The following is a 15,157-nucleotide window of genomic DNA, read 5'->3' as shown; positions in this document are numbered from 1 at the left end:
TAGCTGCCAGCAAGCAGGGGTTGTGGTGTACAACATCCAGATCTGTCCACAAATCTTACTATTTCAAAGGGTTTAATTTTCCTGGGGGAATTGAGAATCTTTGGGGCCTTATTTTCACTGAATCCTGAATGAGAGAGATGGTGGAATTGCAGGGAGAGAAGTAACTGAGAAATGCAGTTTTGTTTTTCAGGCTGGCAGCCTCGATGGTTTCTTCTCTGTGGTGGCATACTGTCCTATTACGACTCTCAGGAAGATGCCTGGAAGGGTTGTAAGGGAAGCATCCAAATGGCGGTGTGTGAAATTCAAGGTAACTAAGATACAGTAACACTCAGCTGCAGGAAGTTTGTCCAATAATGTTGCATTCAAGATGAGACTTCAGGTCACAAGAGCTATGTGGGGGCTTGATTTCTTTGGTATGTATTTGCCGTAACTCAGTAACTTGATCTATATGCCAGTTTTTATTCTATAGTATTTTGAAAATGTTAAGAGAGGTGCAAACCTCTAATATAATGGGTATTCTACAGGCAGGTAGGTCACTGTTTTTCATGCCCATGGTAGAACATCCCACAGCTTCAAGTGACTCTTCATAAGCACAAAGCTAAAGCTATAAATATGAATAATAAGCTTCAGTACTAGGCCTGTTCACTCGGATTGCTTGCCACATCTTTGAGGTTCAGTTATGGGCTGGAAACCTGAAAGAGAGGCTTGCCAGAAGAGGATGCCCTTTCCATAAAGACTCCTGGATGATGCTGTACTGGTCACAAAACTGCCTTTCATAGCCTTTTGTCCCACAGCTGTACACGTGTGTGTCCTGTCTATTCCCTAAGTCCAAAGATAAGTCATAAAATGGCAACAGGGGAAGTCTGGAGCTGTAGATTCATCCTCTTTCTTTACTCTTTGACCTGCCACCTAACATACCTGTTGGGATATTCAGTTGGGCTGGGAAGGGCTGAGGGACTGGTCTGAAACCTATGTTGCTTCCAGTTCATCCTGCAGATAACACACGAATGGACCTGATCATCCCAGGGGAACAGTACTTCTATCTGAAGGCAAGAAACGCAGTTGAAAGGCAAAAGTGGCTTGTTGCACTAGGAACTGCCAAAGCCTGTCTGACTGACAGCAGGACACAGAAGGAAAAAGGCAAGAACACCCTTTTGCTGGCACTTACTATTTGCTTTTTATTTCCCCATCCTTACCCTAGTAGATGTACACACAAAGATGACAAAGTCCATACCTGAACTCTGTGTCCAACCTGTGCTTCAGGTCTTTGGTGCTGCTAAAAGCCAAGCCATGTGGGAACTCCAGATAGAATCTCAGATGTTAACTCTCAGTGCAGGGATTTGAAAACTTTGGCTTTTCCTTAAAATATACGATGTATAAATCATTTGAAAACTGTATGCTGATGGGTTCTGTTACTAAAAGGAGCAAGTAGCTCCTGGCTGTGAGTCACTGGGTTGCAGACTGTGCATGACAGTAAGGCCCCATCTTGTGCAACCATCTTAGTATGAGACCCAGCCTCTCGTACCAGTGGCTCTTGAGCTTTGGAGTTCCTCAGACCCTTTCCTTCCTTGTTCTAACTGGGCTGTCTTGTGCACTCCAAGAATCCCTTGGCAATTAAAATAAAGGTTTGCAATTGATTTTAAATCATAGTGCACTTCAGAAACTGAAATCTAATCATGGTCAAGCTGTGAAAATTAATTCACTTACCTCTTTGCTTTCACCAACAATCTCACGTCCACCCCATTGAAAACCCCTTTTGCTTACAAATATAGTGTTATTCATGAGTCATGTAACTTTGTGTAACCTCAGCACATGACTATGCAGAAGATGGGAAAACAGAAAATTATTGTTAATATGTCAGTGATCCCAAGAAATGCAGGCAGGGCAGGCATTTCCTTGCCCTGAGGTGACGAATCACTTCTTAGCCTTATGTGCATCTTCACGAGGCATTGCATCTACCAGTTCAAACTGAGTCAGAACTAAGCAGAAGATGCTACTGTAGGGTCCTACACAAAGTTAGGTTCTGATGCACAGTGCCGAGAAGCAGAACAAAGTTCTATCTATAAACTAACATACAGTAGCACAGGATGAAAAGCTACTGATGTATTTTCAGAACTAAACCATGTTATTAACAGGCAATTTATTTTGTAATTTTGGGACTCTAATGTCAAAAAATTACTTCTGAAAAATCTCATATTGACTGTTAGTCATATCTGGATTAGTCTGCTCAGTTCTGCACTCTCCAGTACAAGAAACATAGGGACATGCTGGAGTGAGGCCAGCAAAGGACTGTTAAAATGATTAAAGGAAATATCTGATGGGAGAGCATTAAAAAAATGAAGCCAGACTCTTCTCAGTGAATGGACAAGAGGAAATGGGCATGAGTTTAAATATAAGCAACTCCATTGAAACATAAGCAAAAACATGTATATTGTGAGGCTGAGGAAGCACTGAAACCGGTTGCACAGAGAGCGGTGGAGTCTTCATCATTAGCAATGTTCAAAACCTGACCAGACATGGCCCCAGCAATGTGCTCTGGCTGACCCTGCTTTGAACTGGGGAGTAGGACTAGCTGGTCTCCAGAGGTCCCTTCTAACCTCAACCATTCTGTGATTCAAGGATATATATTAAATTAATCCCTTTGTGTTGGACAGGATGTGTCTTTTCCATCCAGTGTTTTCTACCCAGAACCCTGATCTTTTAATTCACAGTGTAATTGTTTGCACCTTAACATTACTTAGTGAAAACAAAAAATATGATATGTAGGGGTTTTGTCCTATTTAAAAAGCCCATTAAGGTCAAGTGTTGTGTACTTGCTTTTTCTGTGTCCTAAGTCTGGGAACATACTGTTTCTGTCTATGATGGCAAATAATGAAACAGTATTGTATCTGTCAGGAGCATAATTTATGGCCAATCCAGCTCATCTTTTTTAGTTGATAGAAAATGTTTTGAAATCAGGAAGTATTGATTGAATTAGATTGGGTAATACTATTTTAGCAACTTTCCAAAATTGTATGCTGCAAGATGGATACAATAAATTTAACTCTTCTTTTGTTTCACTTCTAGAGTTCACTGAAAACACAGAAGCCTTGAAGACCAAAATGTCTGAACTTAGACTGTACTGTAACCTCCTTGTTCAGCAAGTGCACAAAACAAAGGAAGCCAGCATTTCTGGTGTATCAGAACCAGAGGTACAGCTCTATTTTTGGTGTAGACCACATCTGTAAAGTCTTCAGCATTGCGAACTCTTCTGGTTATCCAATGTAGTATTCACTCACAGTTACTTAATATTTCACCCTCTTTCTGCAGAGAACCTGTGGGAAATAATGTACTCATGCAACAGTTCTTGTTTAAATGGAGTAATACTGTATTATTGCAAATCAATTTCCCTCTGTTGGAGTAGCAAGTAGTGAGATGAGATATGGTATCTGTGATCTAGTTAATAACATCTCTGTAGGTGATCATGTGTATATAATGGATCAAAAAAGTAAAAGATTTTTTTGTAAAAAGATAACTTGCAAAAAGTGCACATTTGTATTCCCCTGAGTCATTCATATTCTGCTCAGCAAAATACTTCTTTTCTCAACCAAAACCCTTAAAAGGTCAGGAGACAATACAGATCACACTAGAAAGAACTGCCTGAATAACCTCACTTAAGTTAAAGTTTCAAGCCTTGCAAATCTTCCTGACCAAAGAAGCCTTGTTTAAGAGGGGTCTCCTAATGACAGTGATCTGCCCCTTGCTTTGAGAGAGAAACGTGTGAAGAGGGGTGCACATCACTTGCTAGAGAAGCTGGTGTGGAGTTCGGGGGCCTTCCATGGGAGAGGTGGGTCCTCAGGTGCAGGACATGCAGACAGAACACCTGAAGGTTAATCATTTGTATGAAACCATCTCTGTAAAGATACCTGATAAACTATTTATGGTAAATTAACAGACAGTGCAGAAGCATGATGTAGTGTATAAATGATAAAAGGCATTGTTAGAACTTACAGCTCACGGGTGTTACAACAAACAAGTAATGTGGTGTTTATCCAGCTCACACTTCTCAGGAAGAACTTGCTTCCCCTGATCTTACTGGTATTTAACTGGAAAGATTTATTGCTAAAAGCATTTCAGCATCAATAACTGCATTTTGCAGAGATGAAGAGTGTTATGGCAATGTGATACTTCATTCTGCCTGTTTTTCAATTTTTTGTACATGGAATTCTTTTAAATTATTATCTTCAGATCATTCTGTATTTATTTAATTTATTTACTTTTCATTTCTCCAGTCAGTGGTGTCTTCTGGAATGTCATTGTTGAATACATCAAGGCTTAGTATTTAATACACTTTTAACACCAGAGATAAGTAACTAAACATTGCTTTTAAAATGCAAGCATACTGAGCTGGTTGTAGTGAGAGGCTGACAAGAGTGGTAATGTTATGAGGGGGCATAGCCCCACTAATATGTGATGCCAGTTCTCTGACCAGCTGACACATTGCATTTTAATTCATGTTAAACAGAAATCATGCAGTTGTGGACTTTGTAGACATTAGTTGCTCCAAATTGATCTTCTGTAAGATCCATTGGAATCCTTTTCTTCCAATTGGTTTTTTCCCACAGAGTGAGATTGATATGGGAGCTCTGTTAAAATCAACCTGTGACACCTTCCTGAAGACTCTTGAAGAATGTATGCAGATTGCAAATACTGCCTTCACTTCTGAGTTATTGCATCAGACCCCGCCTGGATCCCCACATTTAGCAGTTCTCAGAACGAACAAGGTAATGGCCAGTATCCTCTTCTCTCAGTCTTGGCACGGATGCTAAGGTGCCCTTTGTAAAGTGGCATTTGTGGAAGTAGGGAATGCATTTTTACCCATATCATAGCTAGTAGTCCTCCACTGGACATACTCTGCTATTTCTTGTGGTTTACAAGTGAGGTAGGGCCATTTTTTAATAAGCAGTGACCAATCTCGTAACTTTTAATGATAGGTGAAAGTTATTGAGCATTAACTTTCAGGGCCTGCTCCAGCTACAGACAGTGGAGTTTCAAAATACCATGTCTGTATAGCAAGTTGGTCTGTTATGGGAGCTCACAGCAGTTATTACTCTTCTAAGCTACTACAGCATCGGATTTGTGGTAATACGCCAACAGGAGCTGATGAGCTTATCTTTTCAATGACAAGGGCATTTTCTTGAATCCTGGATCCACAACTACATAGGCAAAACTGGAGCTTCTCTGACAAACAGCAAATTAAGGTGTATGTAGAAAGGTAGATGCATCACTGCATCTGGGAAGTGAGATTACCTCACAGTACCTGGTATCTGGTCTCACGTTTCTTCTGTTTTTTCATAATTTTTTTCTTTACTAAAGAAAACATCATTGCCAAGAAAACTCATTGCCTTGTTTCTTTTCCACATGCTGTATGGTGTCTCACTTGGCACTGGCTAGCTAGCTTCTGAAAGAAGTCTCCTGGTTTTTGCATTGTGGGGGTTTTTTTTTTTTTTTTCATTTTAATGGTGTAATAATGTAGCACCTGTTTCACATTTGGCTGTATACTGCCTCCAGGTCAGAATTAGTGAGCGTATGCTTAGCTTTTCAGCTTTTTTGGTAACTCCAACTTGTGTTTAATGAAATGTGAAGTTTGAGAAGCATGATACAGTCTTCTTGCTTTAAAGAATATTCCTCCTCCCCATTTATCTTACAGATAAAGCACTCTGTCTTGTCCAGTCACACCTCAACGGAAAGGTACAATAAAAGTCTTTACTGTCAATCTCTTCTCAATCTGTTTTTGGTGGTGTCTGTTCTTTCAATATTTTTGCAACACAACAAAAAGGAGCTGTCTCTTCTTTATCATCCCTTTCCCTTTTATTTTTCTCAGCCGACTACTTGATGACTTACTGGTCAGTCACCAGCCAGCTCTCTCCCACTTCACTGCTCTTTTCCAGCATCTTAGGTTCCACTCCATAAGCTCATAAAATCATTGATGGAGAGCAGGCTATGATGTGTGGAGTAGATGGCAAGGGTATATATTTTAAAGTACTAATGAAGGGATATTCTTTCAGTTACAACACCTGCCTGTGATTTTCTTTTTTGTAATCAGTTGTATTTTTTTGATTATGTCTTTTTTTAATAAAGGTCATTATAAATGCTCAGAGCAGCCTGTGACAGCTTATAATTTCTGTCAACTTCTCTTATTGTTATTTGTGTGTTTTCACAGGAAGAAGCTTACCAAGCAATGTTTTATACATCAACCATTATTCTTTCCCTTTTTTCAGGCAGATGGAATTGAACCCCTGTGAAAATGGCTCTGTAGAAGCAGAATTTAACCATCAAGAGCAAACACTTATTAAAAGTCTGGAATGTTTAAACCTGGAAACAAATGAGGGGAGCAGTGATGTTTCTGTTGAAGATCACATAGCAGAGGATTTGACAGGTAAATATATGCAATGTCTTTTATCCAGGATCATTATTCTGTAAGTGTAAATGGAGGGAAGTGTAGGCTGCCTGTGAGACTGCTGATACCTTGCGTCCCAGGAGGGGGAATGTCAGTGTATTTTAGTCTGAGATCTACCCTTTGCAAATCTTCTCAGCATAGCTCCTGCCCTTGTTGATAGCTAACTTGGAGCTGACTGGGGAAGGAAATTAAAAATTTTTTTTTGGACAAGCAGAGGCTCCTCTAGATGCTGATTGATGTTTGTAACAATACAGCCTGGCAGAGCTTGGACTGTGCTTGCACTTTTCCCAGAAGCCCTCCACTGGGAATGCCAGCACCTCTGCTAGTATGTAGGGCTGCAGTATCAGAAGGGGGACATCGAAGCTTTGTGTGCCTGTCTTGGAGGGGTTGACCTTGTAGTCGCTCTTGATTGCTCTGACAAATCTTTATGGAAAATTAACCGTTTTTCTGCAACTAAGAGTGTACTAGAAAGCACCTTACTTCTTCCATCACCTTAGCCGTATCACAAAACTTGGATTTGTGCGTGACTTCAGTAAAAAACTGTTGAACTAATTCAGTATAAAATTCCATCCAACATAGCTATATTGTTAAGGGCTGCTGAACTTAGTTTGGGTTAAGTCTATACAAGTAACGTATGATTTCAGCTCATCCTGTTGAACAGTAACTTTCTCTGCCTGGCCATTATTCCAGAACATACATATGCAGTCAGTGAATCAGCTGGTTTTTAAGCCCAAGTTAATGAACATGGTGATTTTGCTCTTTGGAGTTTTTGCCATTTCTTGTAACTGGTGTTGTGTAGTGTGGTAAGACCCTGCAGAATAACATGCATGTGTCACAATTTAGCATAATACCTCAAGAATAGAGTGCTAAAGCAAGGAGATCAAACTAATTCCAGTCAGGTTGTTGGTATCATTTAGCTACTGAGGTTGTTCCTGTGCCAAAAAGAGAAGAGCCTACCCCTTCTCGGGTACACACATTTGAGCTGCAGAGCTTTGCTGGAAGCATGAGGTGGAGTAGGATGTGCAGTGCCATCCATATGGGATGGGCTGAGCCAGCCAGCCTGTGGCTCTGTCTCACTGATGGCTGTATTTGGGTGCTCCGTGTGAGCCTAAGAGCTCTGCCCTGTCTCAGATACTCTTCCTCCCTTTCCCCTTTATTAAGAGCAGTCAGTTTTTAAAAACACTCAAGCACTTAAGTCCTGTAAGTAATTTCTGTTTGTCATTTAGGGCTTACAGTGTTAAGAGTTTGAAATTTCAGAGGACTCCAGGCTTTTTGCATAGCCCTCGTGTGGAGTCACTGCAGACTTGGGCTGTTTCTCTATTCACCAGCCCATGTGTCTTGGTGAAGGACAGATCGGTGACATCCCTCAAACTCTAGTTCCTTGGTAGAGTCACTTTGCTTGTGAATAAGGCACAGTCAGTGATATCTGAGGCCATTTTTTTCTGCCTTGAGAAGAACAGCTGAACTCTCATTGCTGTTATCAGGTGCAAGTGGTTATTTTTTCACCCAGCACCAGGCTTATTCAGTGGTTCTGCAAGTAATAGGGAAAGCTGCAAGTTTTTTTTCAGACTTCGCTTGGAGGAAGAGAGTTCCTTGCAGCTTGATCCCTTCAGCCAGAAGCTCAGTTCCACTCCAGGTCTGTAAATCCTCACTGGCATTTGAAAGCATTCCTTTCCTGGAGAGACAGGTTCCCTGGGAAAGCTTGGATGCTAGTCTGACAATGTGGCAGCAAGATGTGCTGTAGCCATGCCTTGTACACTGCAGGTGCTGCAATGTATCATTTTTGTTTTTTGTCTTGTTCCCCGCAGTTGTCCATGAGGTCAGAAGGTCTTGCCATGCATAGGATGTGACCTTTCTTTGGGTGTCTAAGACTTTGTCTTCCTTCAGCGGTGCTCATGTAATGGTCTGTTTATATGAAACAGATGCACTTGACACCAAAGAAGAAATAAAATAGATCATAGTGGGAAAGAGGCAACTGGTTGTTGTTCTGTGAATCTTTGAAGATATTCATACAACTCAGGGAGAACATAGCAGTCTTTGATATCATAGCAGTATCAATCTAAGCAGCCAGTTTAATTACTTACCAAAAGGAGCAAACAAGTCACTATTATTCTTTTGCTTTTGAAAATGCACTGTGCCACCTTATCAGTGCTGGGAAAGTTACAGCCATGTGAGAAATAATCTTGCTTTCAAGGAGATGAGTCTGGTCCCTGCTGCACCCAGTTGCTTCTTCAGTGCTTTTCTCTCATAAGGCTGTCCTTGCTGAGGATGTGTGGGCTCACCTGCATTGGAGCCTGGTGCTTGGTCTGTCTGATTAAAAGAAATGGGGAGGGGACTGGTTGAAATGTGGTCTGAGCACCTGACAGACCTGTGGTGAGAGTCATGGTGCTGGCAGGGAAAGCTTTTAAACTTGCATGATCCAGATATCCAAGTGCTGTCTTTCAGATAGAAAGCATCTTGATGAACAGGGATAACAATATGGGTATATGGCTGTTTTCTTTTTCTATTTTTGTTTTTCTGCTGTTTCATATTAATGTAAGGCATTAAAGAAGACGGAGAGAACAAGCTGCAAGCTGTAGAAAGCTGTGGTGCCCACAAGATCCTGCAGTCGGAATTGAATTCTTCAAGTAGATTGACTCTGTGTGAGGAAGACAGAAGTGAAAATGATTCCCCTACCTTCTTCAGTGTCATGAGCAATAGGTAGTACAGATTTCAATTAAAAGGATTATTGAAACCTTGTTAAGCCTTTGACTCATTTTTAAGACTCTTCTGCCTGTAAAGCTGTATTTGCTGTGGTTATTTAACAAGACTGCATACAGCACAGTAATGGAAGAAGATATCCTTTGTAGAATTAGCTGTACAGAGTGGAGAAGGAGGTTTTTTTCCTTATTTGTAATTGCAGGCCTTGCTTGCACGCCACCAAGTGTGTATTTTCTGCAGTCATTTACTTTAACCTAGTGAAACAAAAGCCATGTTGGTGGTTCCATGTCTATAAATCTTATCTCTGTGCACATGAAGTGGGCATGAAACGTAATTTTGCATTTAGAAGCTGCACAAAAGAAGTTGTTAAGGTAACAATCTTTTCTACTTGTCCTGGACACCAGGTTCAGTGATATTGAACTTCGGGAGGAGGAGGGCATACCAACAGAAGAGTTTCTGGAGTCATGTTACGCAATTGTGCCGGTTCTGGGTAAGCAGCTCCTTCTTTTCTTCTGACTCCTTTTGACTGCTGCCAGGTGCGAGAAGAGGTGAAGCAGTTGGTTTGGAGAATTTGTTTCTTTGCTAAAGTGATATAGTCAAAACAGTTCCTATCAGCAGAATAAATTTGGCTGGTACCAGAAGATGTTTCTTACTCCTTTGCTTCATAGAGGACCCACTCTCATTTAGATGGGACCCACGTATAAGCTGTCTGGAAATATGTGGGTCTATCAGGAACAGCAATTTTTTCCCCTCAAAAGAGCAATGTCAACGCCTTATATGTCTAGTACAGCTGACATCACACCATCAGCTGTACTATTTGATTTTTCCAAAGACTTCTACCTCCAGCTGGTGCAGCCCCCCACCTGCTTGGCCCCTGCATCTAACAGTGGCTGAGGTCCCTGTGAGCATGCACCCTTTTGAAGACTTCCAAATTGTAGGTCGGTGTATTTTAACACTTGTACCAACTGGGGTGGATTGGTTCTACACCAAAGACAGACTTCGGTTTATGTCATTCATTTAGTATTCTCCTGCCATTTAGAAGGATTGTTAAGAGAGTAATGAAATTAATTGTTACTAAGACATGCAGACTGGAAAATGACAAAATTCTAAAATATAGCCACCTTTGTTTTTCTAGACAAGCTGGGACCAACTGTTTTTGCTCCTGTTAAAATGGATTTTGTAGGCAACATCAAGGTAACAGCTTATTTCTAGCACTGACTTTTTTTTTTTTTTTTAAAACAAAGTATCTATTTTAGGCACTAAAGCTCAAGAATCTTTGTTGTAAGAGTCAATACTGGAAGGCTATTTAATACTTGATAATACTACCATCTGTCAGATCAGAATACTGAAATGCCCCTAATTCTGTTCGTACGGTACGTGCTGTGTTTAATAAATCCAGTTGTTATGTGCAAACTTATAAAATACTTGATTGACTGCCAAGTAAAACATCTGTTACACCTAATGAATATGGCTTTGATTCTGAGCTGAATAGGTTGTAAGCCATGATGTGATGGTAGCTATGTTGACTTTAGACTGTAAAGCAAAAGGAGGGGGGAAAAGAACCCCTTTCCTCTACCAAGTAGGAGGAAGTTAGTGTGTTAAGAAGCAGCTTCTCAACAGGTTGGGGCAGACCCTGCAGTTTTGGTTCTTGTTCTGGAAGTTCTTCCAGCTCCAAGTCTGAAAAGGTTTGAAGTGCTGCTTGTGAGACAAGATGTATTCACAGCAAGACTTTTCATAGCATTTCTTTCAAGAAAAAAACAAACAAAAAAAGCAAAACATATCTTCTGAGGGTATGATAAGGAACACAGCACACATTCAGATTTGTTTGGTGCAAAGTAAGACAGGTATTTGCTTATCTTACTGAAGGTAGTCACTGGAAGACTGAAAATAGCAAGAGAGAAGAATGCTATTTAAAAAACTAAAACTTTGAATATTTATTGTCAAGTGATAGGAGTGATAGGCAGCTACTCCTTTAATGTAGAAGAAGAATATGTTTATCTGCCCCTTATACTTTCTCTCTTGTTTTTGTGAGAAGTTGTGTATAACAAACTTGGGAATAAATTAAAAAGCTTAAGCATGCTGATGACTGCTAGGTGTAATTGAGAATTCGCAGTTTAGCAGTTTTCAGAAGGTAATCTTGCTTGTACTTGAAGCTTGGGGCAAATGGGACTTTGCTTGGAGAGCAAGTTGAGTTAACTCATTCCCACCGGTGTGGAGGATGCCATGTGAACCTAAAGCATTTTTTCAGACAGAAGTGGTAGGTTCCACGTAAATCTTTGTCTGAGATGCCTTTTTTTTTTTTGGTTGCATTAGCCAGATGGCTAGCCAGACGTGTCTGGGCTGGTGCCCTGGGAAGGTGTGCCTAGCGTGGCAGGGCAGCCATACTGTGGGGAGCGTGTGACATGGTTGGGGGTCTGTGGTATCCCTTTGCAGGGAAGAGTCCTGGTAAGTAGGTAGTATTTATAGGACAGGCCACTGTTTGGTCTTAAAAGCCTAAAGCTTTGCCTCTTGTTCTTTTCTCTAGAAAATAAACCAGAAATTTATAACCAACAAAGAAGAGTTTGATACCCTTCAGAAGATAGTGCTCCATGAAGTGAATGCAGGTGTAGCACAAGTTAGAAACTCTGCTACAGAGGCTCTTCTGTGGCTGAAAAGGTAATGGCCTCGTATCTACTTATGCTATGAACTGCTAAGATGCAATGAGGGGCCTTTCACTAGTGCAAGCTTGTGTACGTGGAGCAAACTGGTTACTTTCCACAGGGTCCATCAATCCAAGCTGGCTAGGTTCAAGATGAATGTGTTGTCTATGGTTGTATCACTGCAACTTTGCCGAAAGGCCTGAAAAAGCAGTTGCAGGCAACCTTTTTTCCCCTAAAAGTGAAGTTACGGTGAGTGACTGATCCAGCTTGGCCAGAACATCAGGCAGGTGATTTTGGGCTGCAGACAAAATGTTTTAGCAAATTGTTTTTCCTTGAGCTGGGAGAGAGGCTGGAGGAGGTGGCTGCTATTTTTTTTAATTCAGATTGAAAATGGCACCTTAATTCTGAGTTTTATTGCACTTCTGAATTGTATTGCAACTTTGGGGGCTTTGTTATACTTTGGGTTGCTTTGTTATAAACATGGATTCTTTTTATTTCATGGGTTCATCCTGACAGAGGCTTAAAGTTCTTGAAAGGGTTTTTGACAGAAGTGAAGAATGGAGAAAAGAACATCCAAACAGCTCTGAGTAGGTGCCAGTTGCTTTATTCTTTGTGTGCTTGTGAATTTACATACTTTGCTATTTTCCTCCTTGTTTAGAACTTGTTTTCTTTTCTTCAGTGACTAATGATGCAGGTAATCTCCAAGACATAATTTTTTTGAAAACCGCAGGTTTTGAAAATAGCCATCTTCAGGCAGGTTACTGGATAACTGATCAATGTTGATTTAATAGCAGATAAAGGTTCCTTCAATGGGCATACTTTTGGCAGGGGAGACAGTCACATCTTAGGGAAGCAAGTGCTTTGTTTCATTCCACTTTCTCTACTGGTTTACAGCAGGAGCACTCCCAAATCTATAGTTGCTGTTGTGGTTTTTGGTTTGTTTTTTTTTAGTTCCTTGTGAAATTTGCCATCACTCTTTGAAATCACCCCTTTGCCAGTATGGCTGTGAATTACCTGTATCAGTTAGAAGGGAGTTTGTAACAGAAAAGATGGAATTTTTTCTAAGTACATGATTTCTGACACTTGCCCACAGCAAATATAAAACAAAATACAAACCCCTCTTAGACTTGGCTTAGTTATTCCTGAGTAAAACCCTCTCTATATGCATGCAGTCTAATGTTATGATAATCCTTTAAAACGGGTTGGGTTTTTTTTAAAGCTTTTTTTTTTTTTTAGCTTATTTTAAATAGCTAAGCAGTCACCCTATAGGATTAGTAAAAAGATCTACTACACTGAAGTATGTAAGCAGCTCTTGGAAGTGGGACTGTAAATACACTGCTACCAGATGTGGATGTTAAACATCATGAAAAGTCAAGGCACTTACTTGACCTTCTGAGTCTGAAGGCTTCAGCACTGAATTACTATTGAATTGCTCTGTGTTTGCAGCAGAGCCATGCTGCTAATTTGTTTTTCTCACTTCTCCCTTCCCTTTTTCCCGTGAAAAACTCTTCCATATCTCTATCACCAGTGCAGCTTTGGTTTACTGTCAGAATTTCTTATTTAAGAGTTACTGTGCTATTTGAATCTTAAGTAAAGATGGGGTATATGTTCTCTTTCTACAACCTCAAATATCAAGCTAATGAAATGAAAATAAAAGATGGAATATACACCAGTTCTTATGATCTTCTGAAGAACAAACAGCTTTCTAGAGAGATTTGTCTTTACTTGGGATTTAAATCTAAGCAATCTTTTCAACTATCAGTGCTTTTAATGTCCCCTACATTTGCTGACAAGGCAGAGAATAGACCTGTCAGTCCTGTTTGCTACACAATACTCTTTTCCTCCTTATTTCATTTCTCTTATAACTGTATACTTTTCTCGTAGATTCTCACTTATACTGTAAAGATAGAAAAGCTGCATTCCCCAGTCATTAGAGTGATAGATGAGGAGTACTTCATATTACAGCAAAACTTGTGGCTGTGTTTTTCCTGGCTTTTTACATTCTTCCAGTAATAACTGTCTGAAGTCTTCTGAGCAAATATCTGAAAGCAGCAAAAGGTAGAGGTTTTCTTTCTTCAAGGTGGACAGCTCAGGGAAAGTATAATACAATGTCAGATACATAAAAATTCAACTGAAGGACAAGGATATAAAATGATGACAGTGACAAGCTAAGACTGGGAAAATATGGCTCGAAGATGTTTGGCTTTGTATGTAGAAAGCTTTGTATACGAAAGTGGAGCTGTCTGGGAGCATAATAAGGGCCTTCATCAAAGGCTACGCTCAGGGGCACTCACAAGACAGATACGGAGGATTATGTCAATAAAGGCCCAATGCTTTCTGTTTCAGTGATCCTCAAAACTTGACCCTCAGATGTAAAGAGAGAGTTCTTGGTTAATGCCTGAGCTAACCACCTCAATTGAGGCTGACTAATCATCAGCTTGCAGGATTGTTTCACCCTGTATATTATTTTCTCAGACTTTCACTGAACTAAAGACCAGATAGTAGAAGTGTTAGTCGTGAAGCACAGCTCATCAAATAAAAATTACATTTGCCTTCCTGTCTGTTAGAACACCTACTTGCTGTGAATGAGCCGAAGTAGATTTGACAGCAGAGCTGAGACCCCAGTGCAGAAATCCCAAATCTGTCATCTTTCAGGCATAACTTTGGTGCTCAGAAACACCCATTATTTGCATCCAGTGGCAAGAATAGATCCTTAAATAGTTGTTTCTAAGCTCTAAGTTCTCTTTGTGATGCAAGCTTAAAACTGCCATACATCTATCCCTTGATTTTTTTTTTTTTTTTTCCTTTAAGACAATGCTTATGGAAAGACATTACGGCAGCACCATGGTTGGGTTGTTCGTGGGGTCTTTGCGGTAAGTATTTATCTCGGTTGCTGATAGAGCTGGAGGTCTTGTTCATGTGATCTTATGTTGCGTGTAATTAATAAACTATGTTAAAATTCTGAGCATTAAAATGAATAGATTCCTTTGTCAGACCTTATTTTCAAGGTGAGGATTGTAGTTATCGCTATGTTTAATATTAGGCTTTCAAGGGTGGAATGTGCTTTATGGAGCCAAAACAGATGGATCACGCTTGCGTGCACATTTTTTTCATTATGTGTTTTTCAGCACAGTCTTGCAGGGCTATTAAATGAAGAAATGAGGGTTCGAGGTTGCTTTTTTGAGGACTGATCTGTCTTTGGATGTGAGCATTCAAGAAGGGTTAGTGCAGAATGTGTCAGGGAGTTGAAATAGAATATATTGGCTAGAGGAAACGGTTTATTTTTTGTCCGATCTGGCAGCTCCCTCTCGTGTCTGTCACTGGAAATTATCACTGAAATTAGAAAAGGAAAAAGGAAAGCCTCATCCAAACAATCATG

General features: G+C 40.3%; 1 protein-coding gene across 1 annotated transcript in view; it reads left to right on the top strand.

The window, feature by feature from the left end:
- The window catches only part of PLEKHA8 (pleckstrin homology domain containing A8), a 32,254-nt gene that overhangs the window by 11,039 nt on the left and 6,058 nt on the right, over positions 1 to 15,157 (top strand). The window contains exons 2-13 of the mRNA XM_074861770.1: positions 191 to 307; positions 985 to 1,140; positions 3,067 to 3,191; positions 4,605 to 4,763; positions 5,690 to 5,730; positions 6,261 to 6,418; positions 8,980 to 9,139; positions 9,544 to 9,629; positions 10,275 to 10,333; positions 11,664 to 11,794; positions 12,295 to 12,365; positions 14,590 to 14,651. Of these exons, the coding sequence (XP_074717871.1) occupies positions 191 to 307; positions 985 to 1,140; positions 3,067 to 3,191; positions 4,605 to 4,763; positions 5,690 to 5,730; positions 6,261 to 6,418; positions 8,980 to 9,139; positions 9,544 to 9,629; positions 10,275 to 10,333; positions 11,664 to 11,794; positions 12,295 to 12,365; positions 14,590 to 14,651 (1,325 nt within the window). The remainder of the gene's footprint in view (positions 1 to 190; positions 308 to 984; positions 1,141 to 3,066; positions 3,192 to 4,604; positions 4,764 to 5,689; positions 5,731 to 6,260; positions 6,419 to 8,979; positions 9,140 to 9,543; positions 9,630 to 10,274; positions 10,334 to 11,663; positions 11,795 to 12,294; positions 12,366 to 14,589; positions 14,652 to 15,157) is intronic.

Source organism: Strix uralensis, chromosome 1 (genome assembly GCF_047716275.1).
Source record: "Strix uralensis isolate ZFMK-TIS-50842 chromosome 1, bStrUra1, whole genome shotgun sequence".
NCBI lineage: Eukaryota > Metazoa > Chordata > Aves > Strigiformes > Strigidae > Strix > Strix uralensis.
The sequence above is the reverse complement of the archived record's forward strand: the minus strand, read 5'-3'. Positions and strand labels throughout refer to the sequence as shown.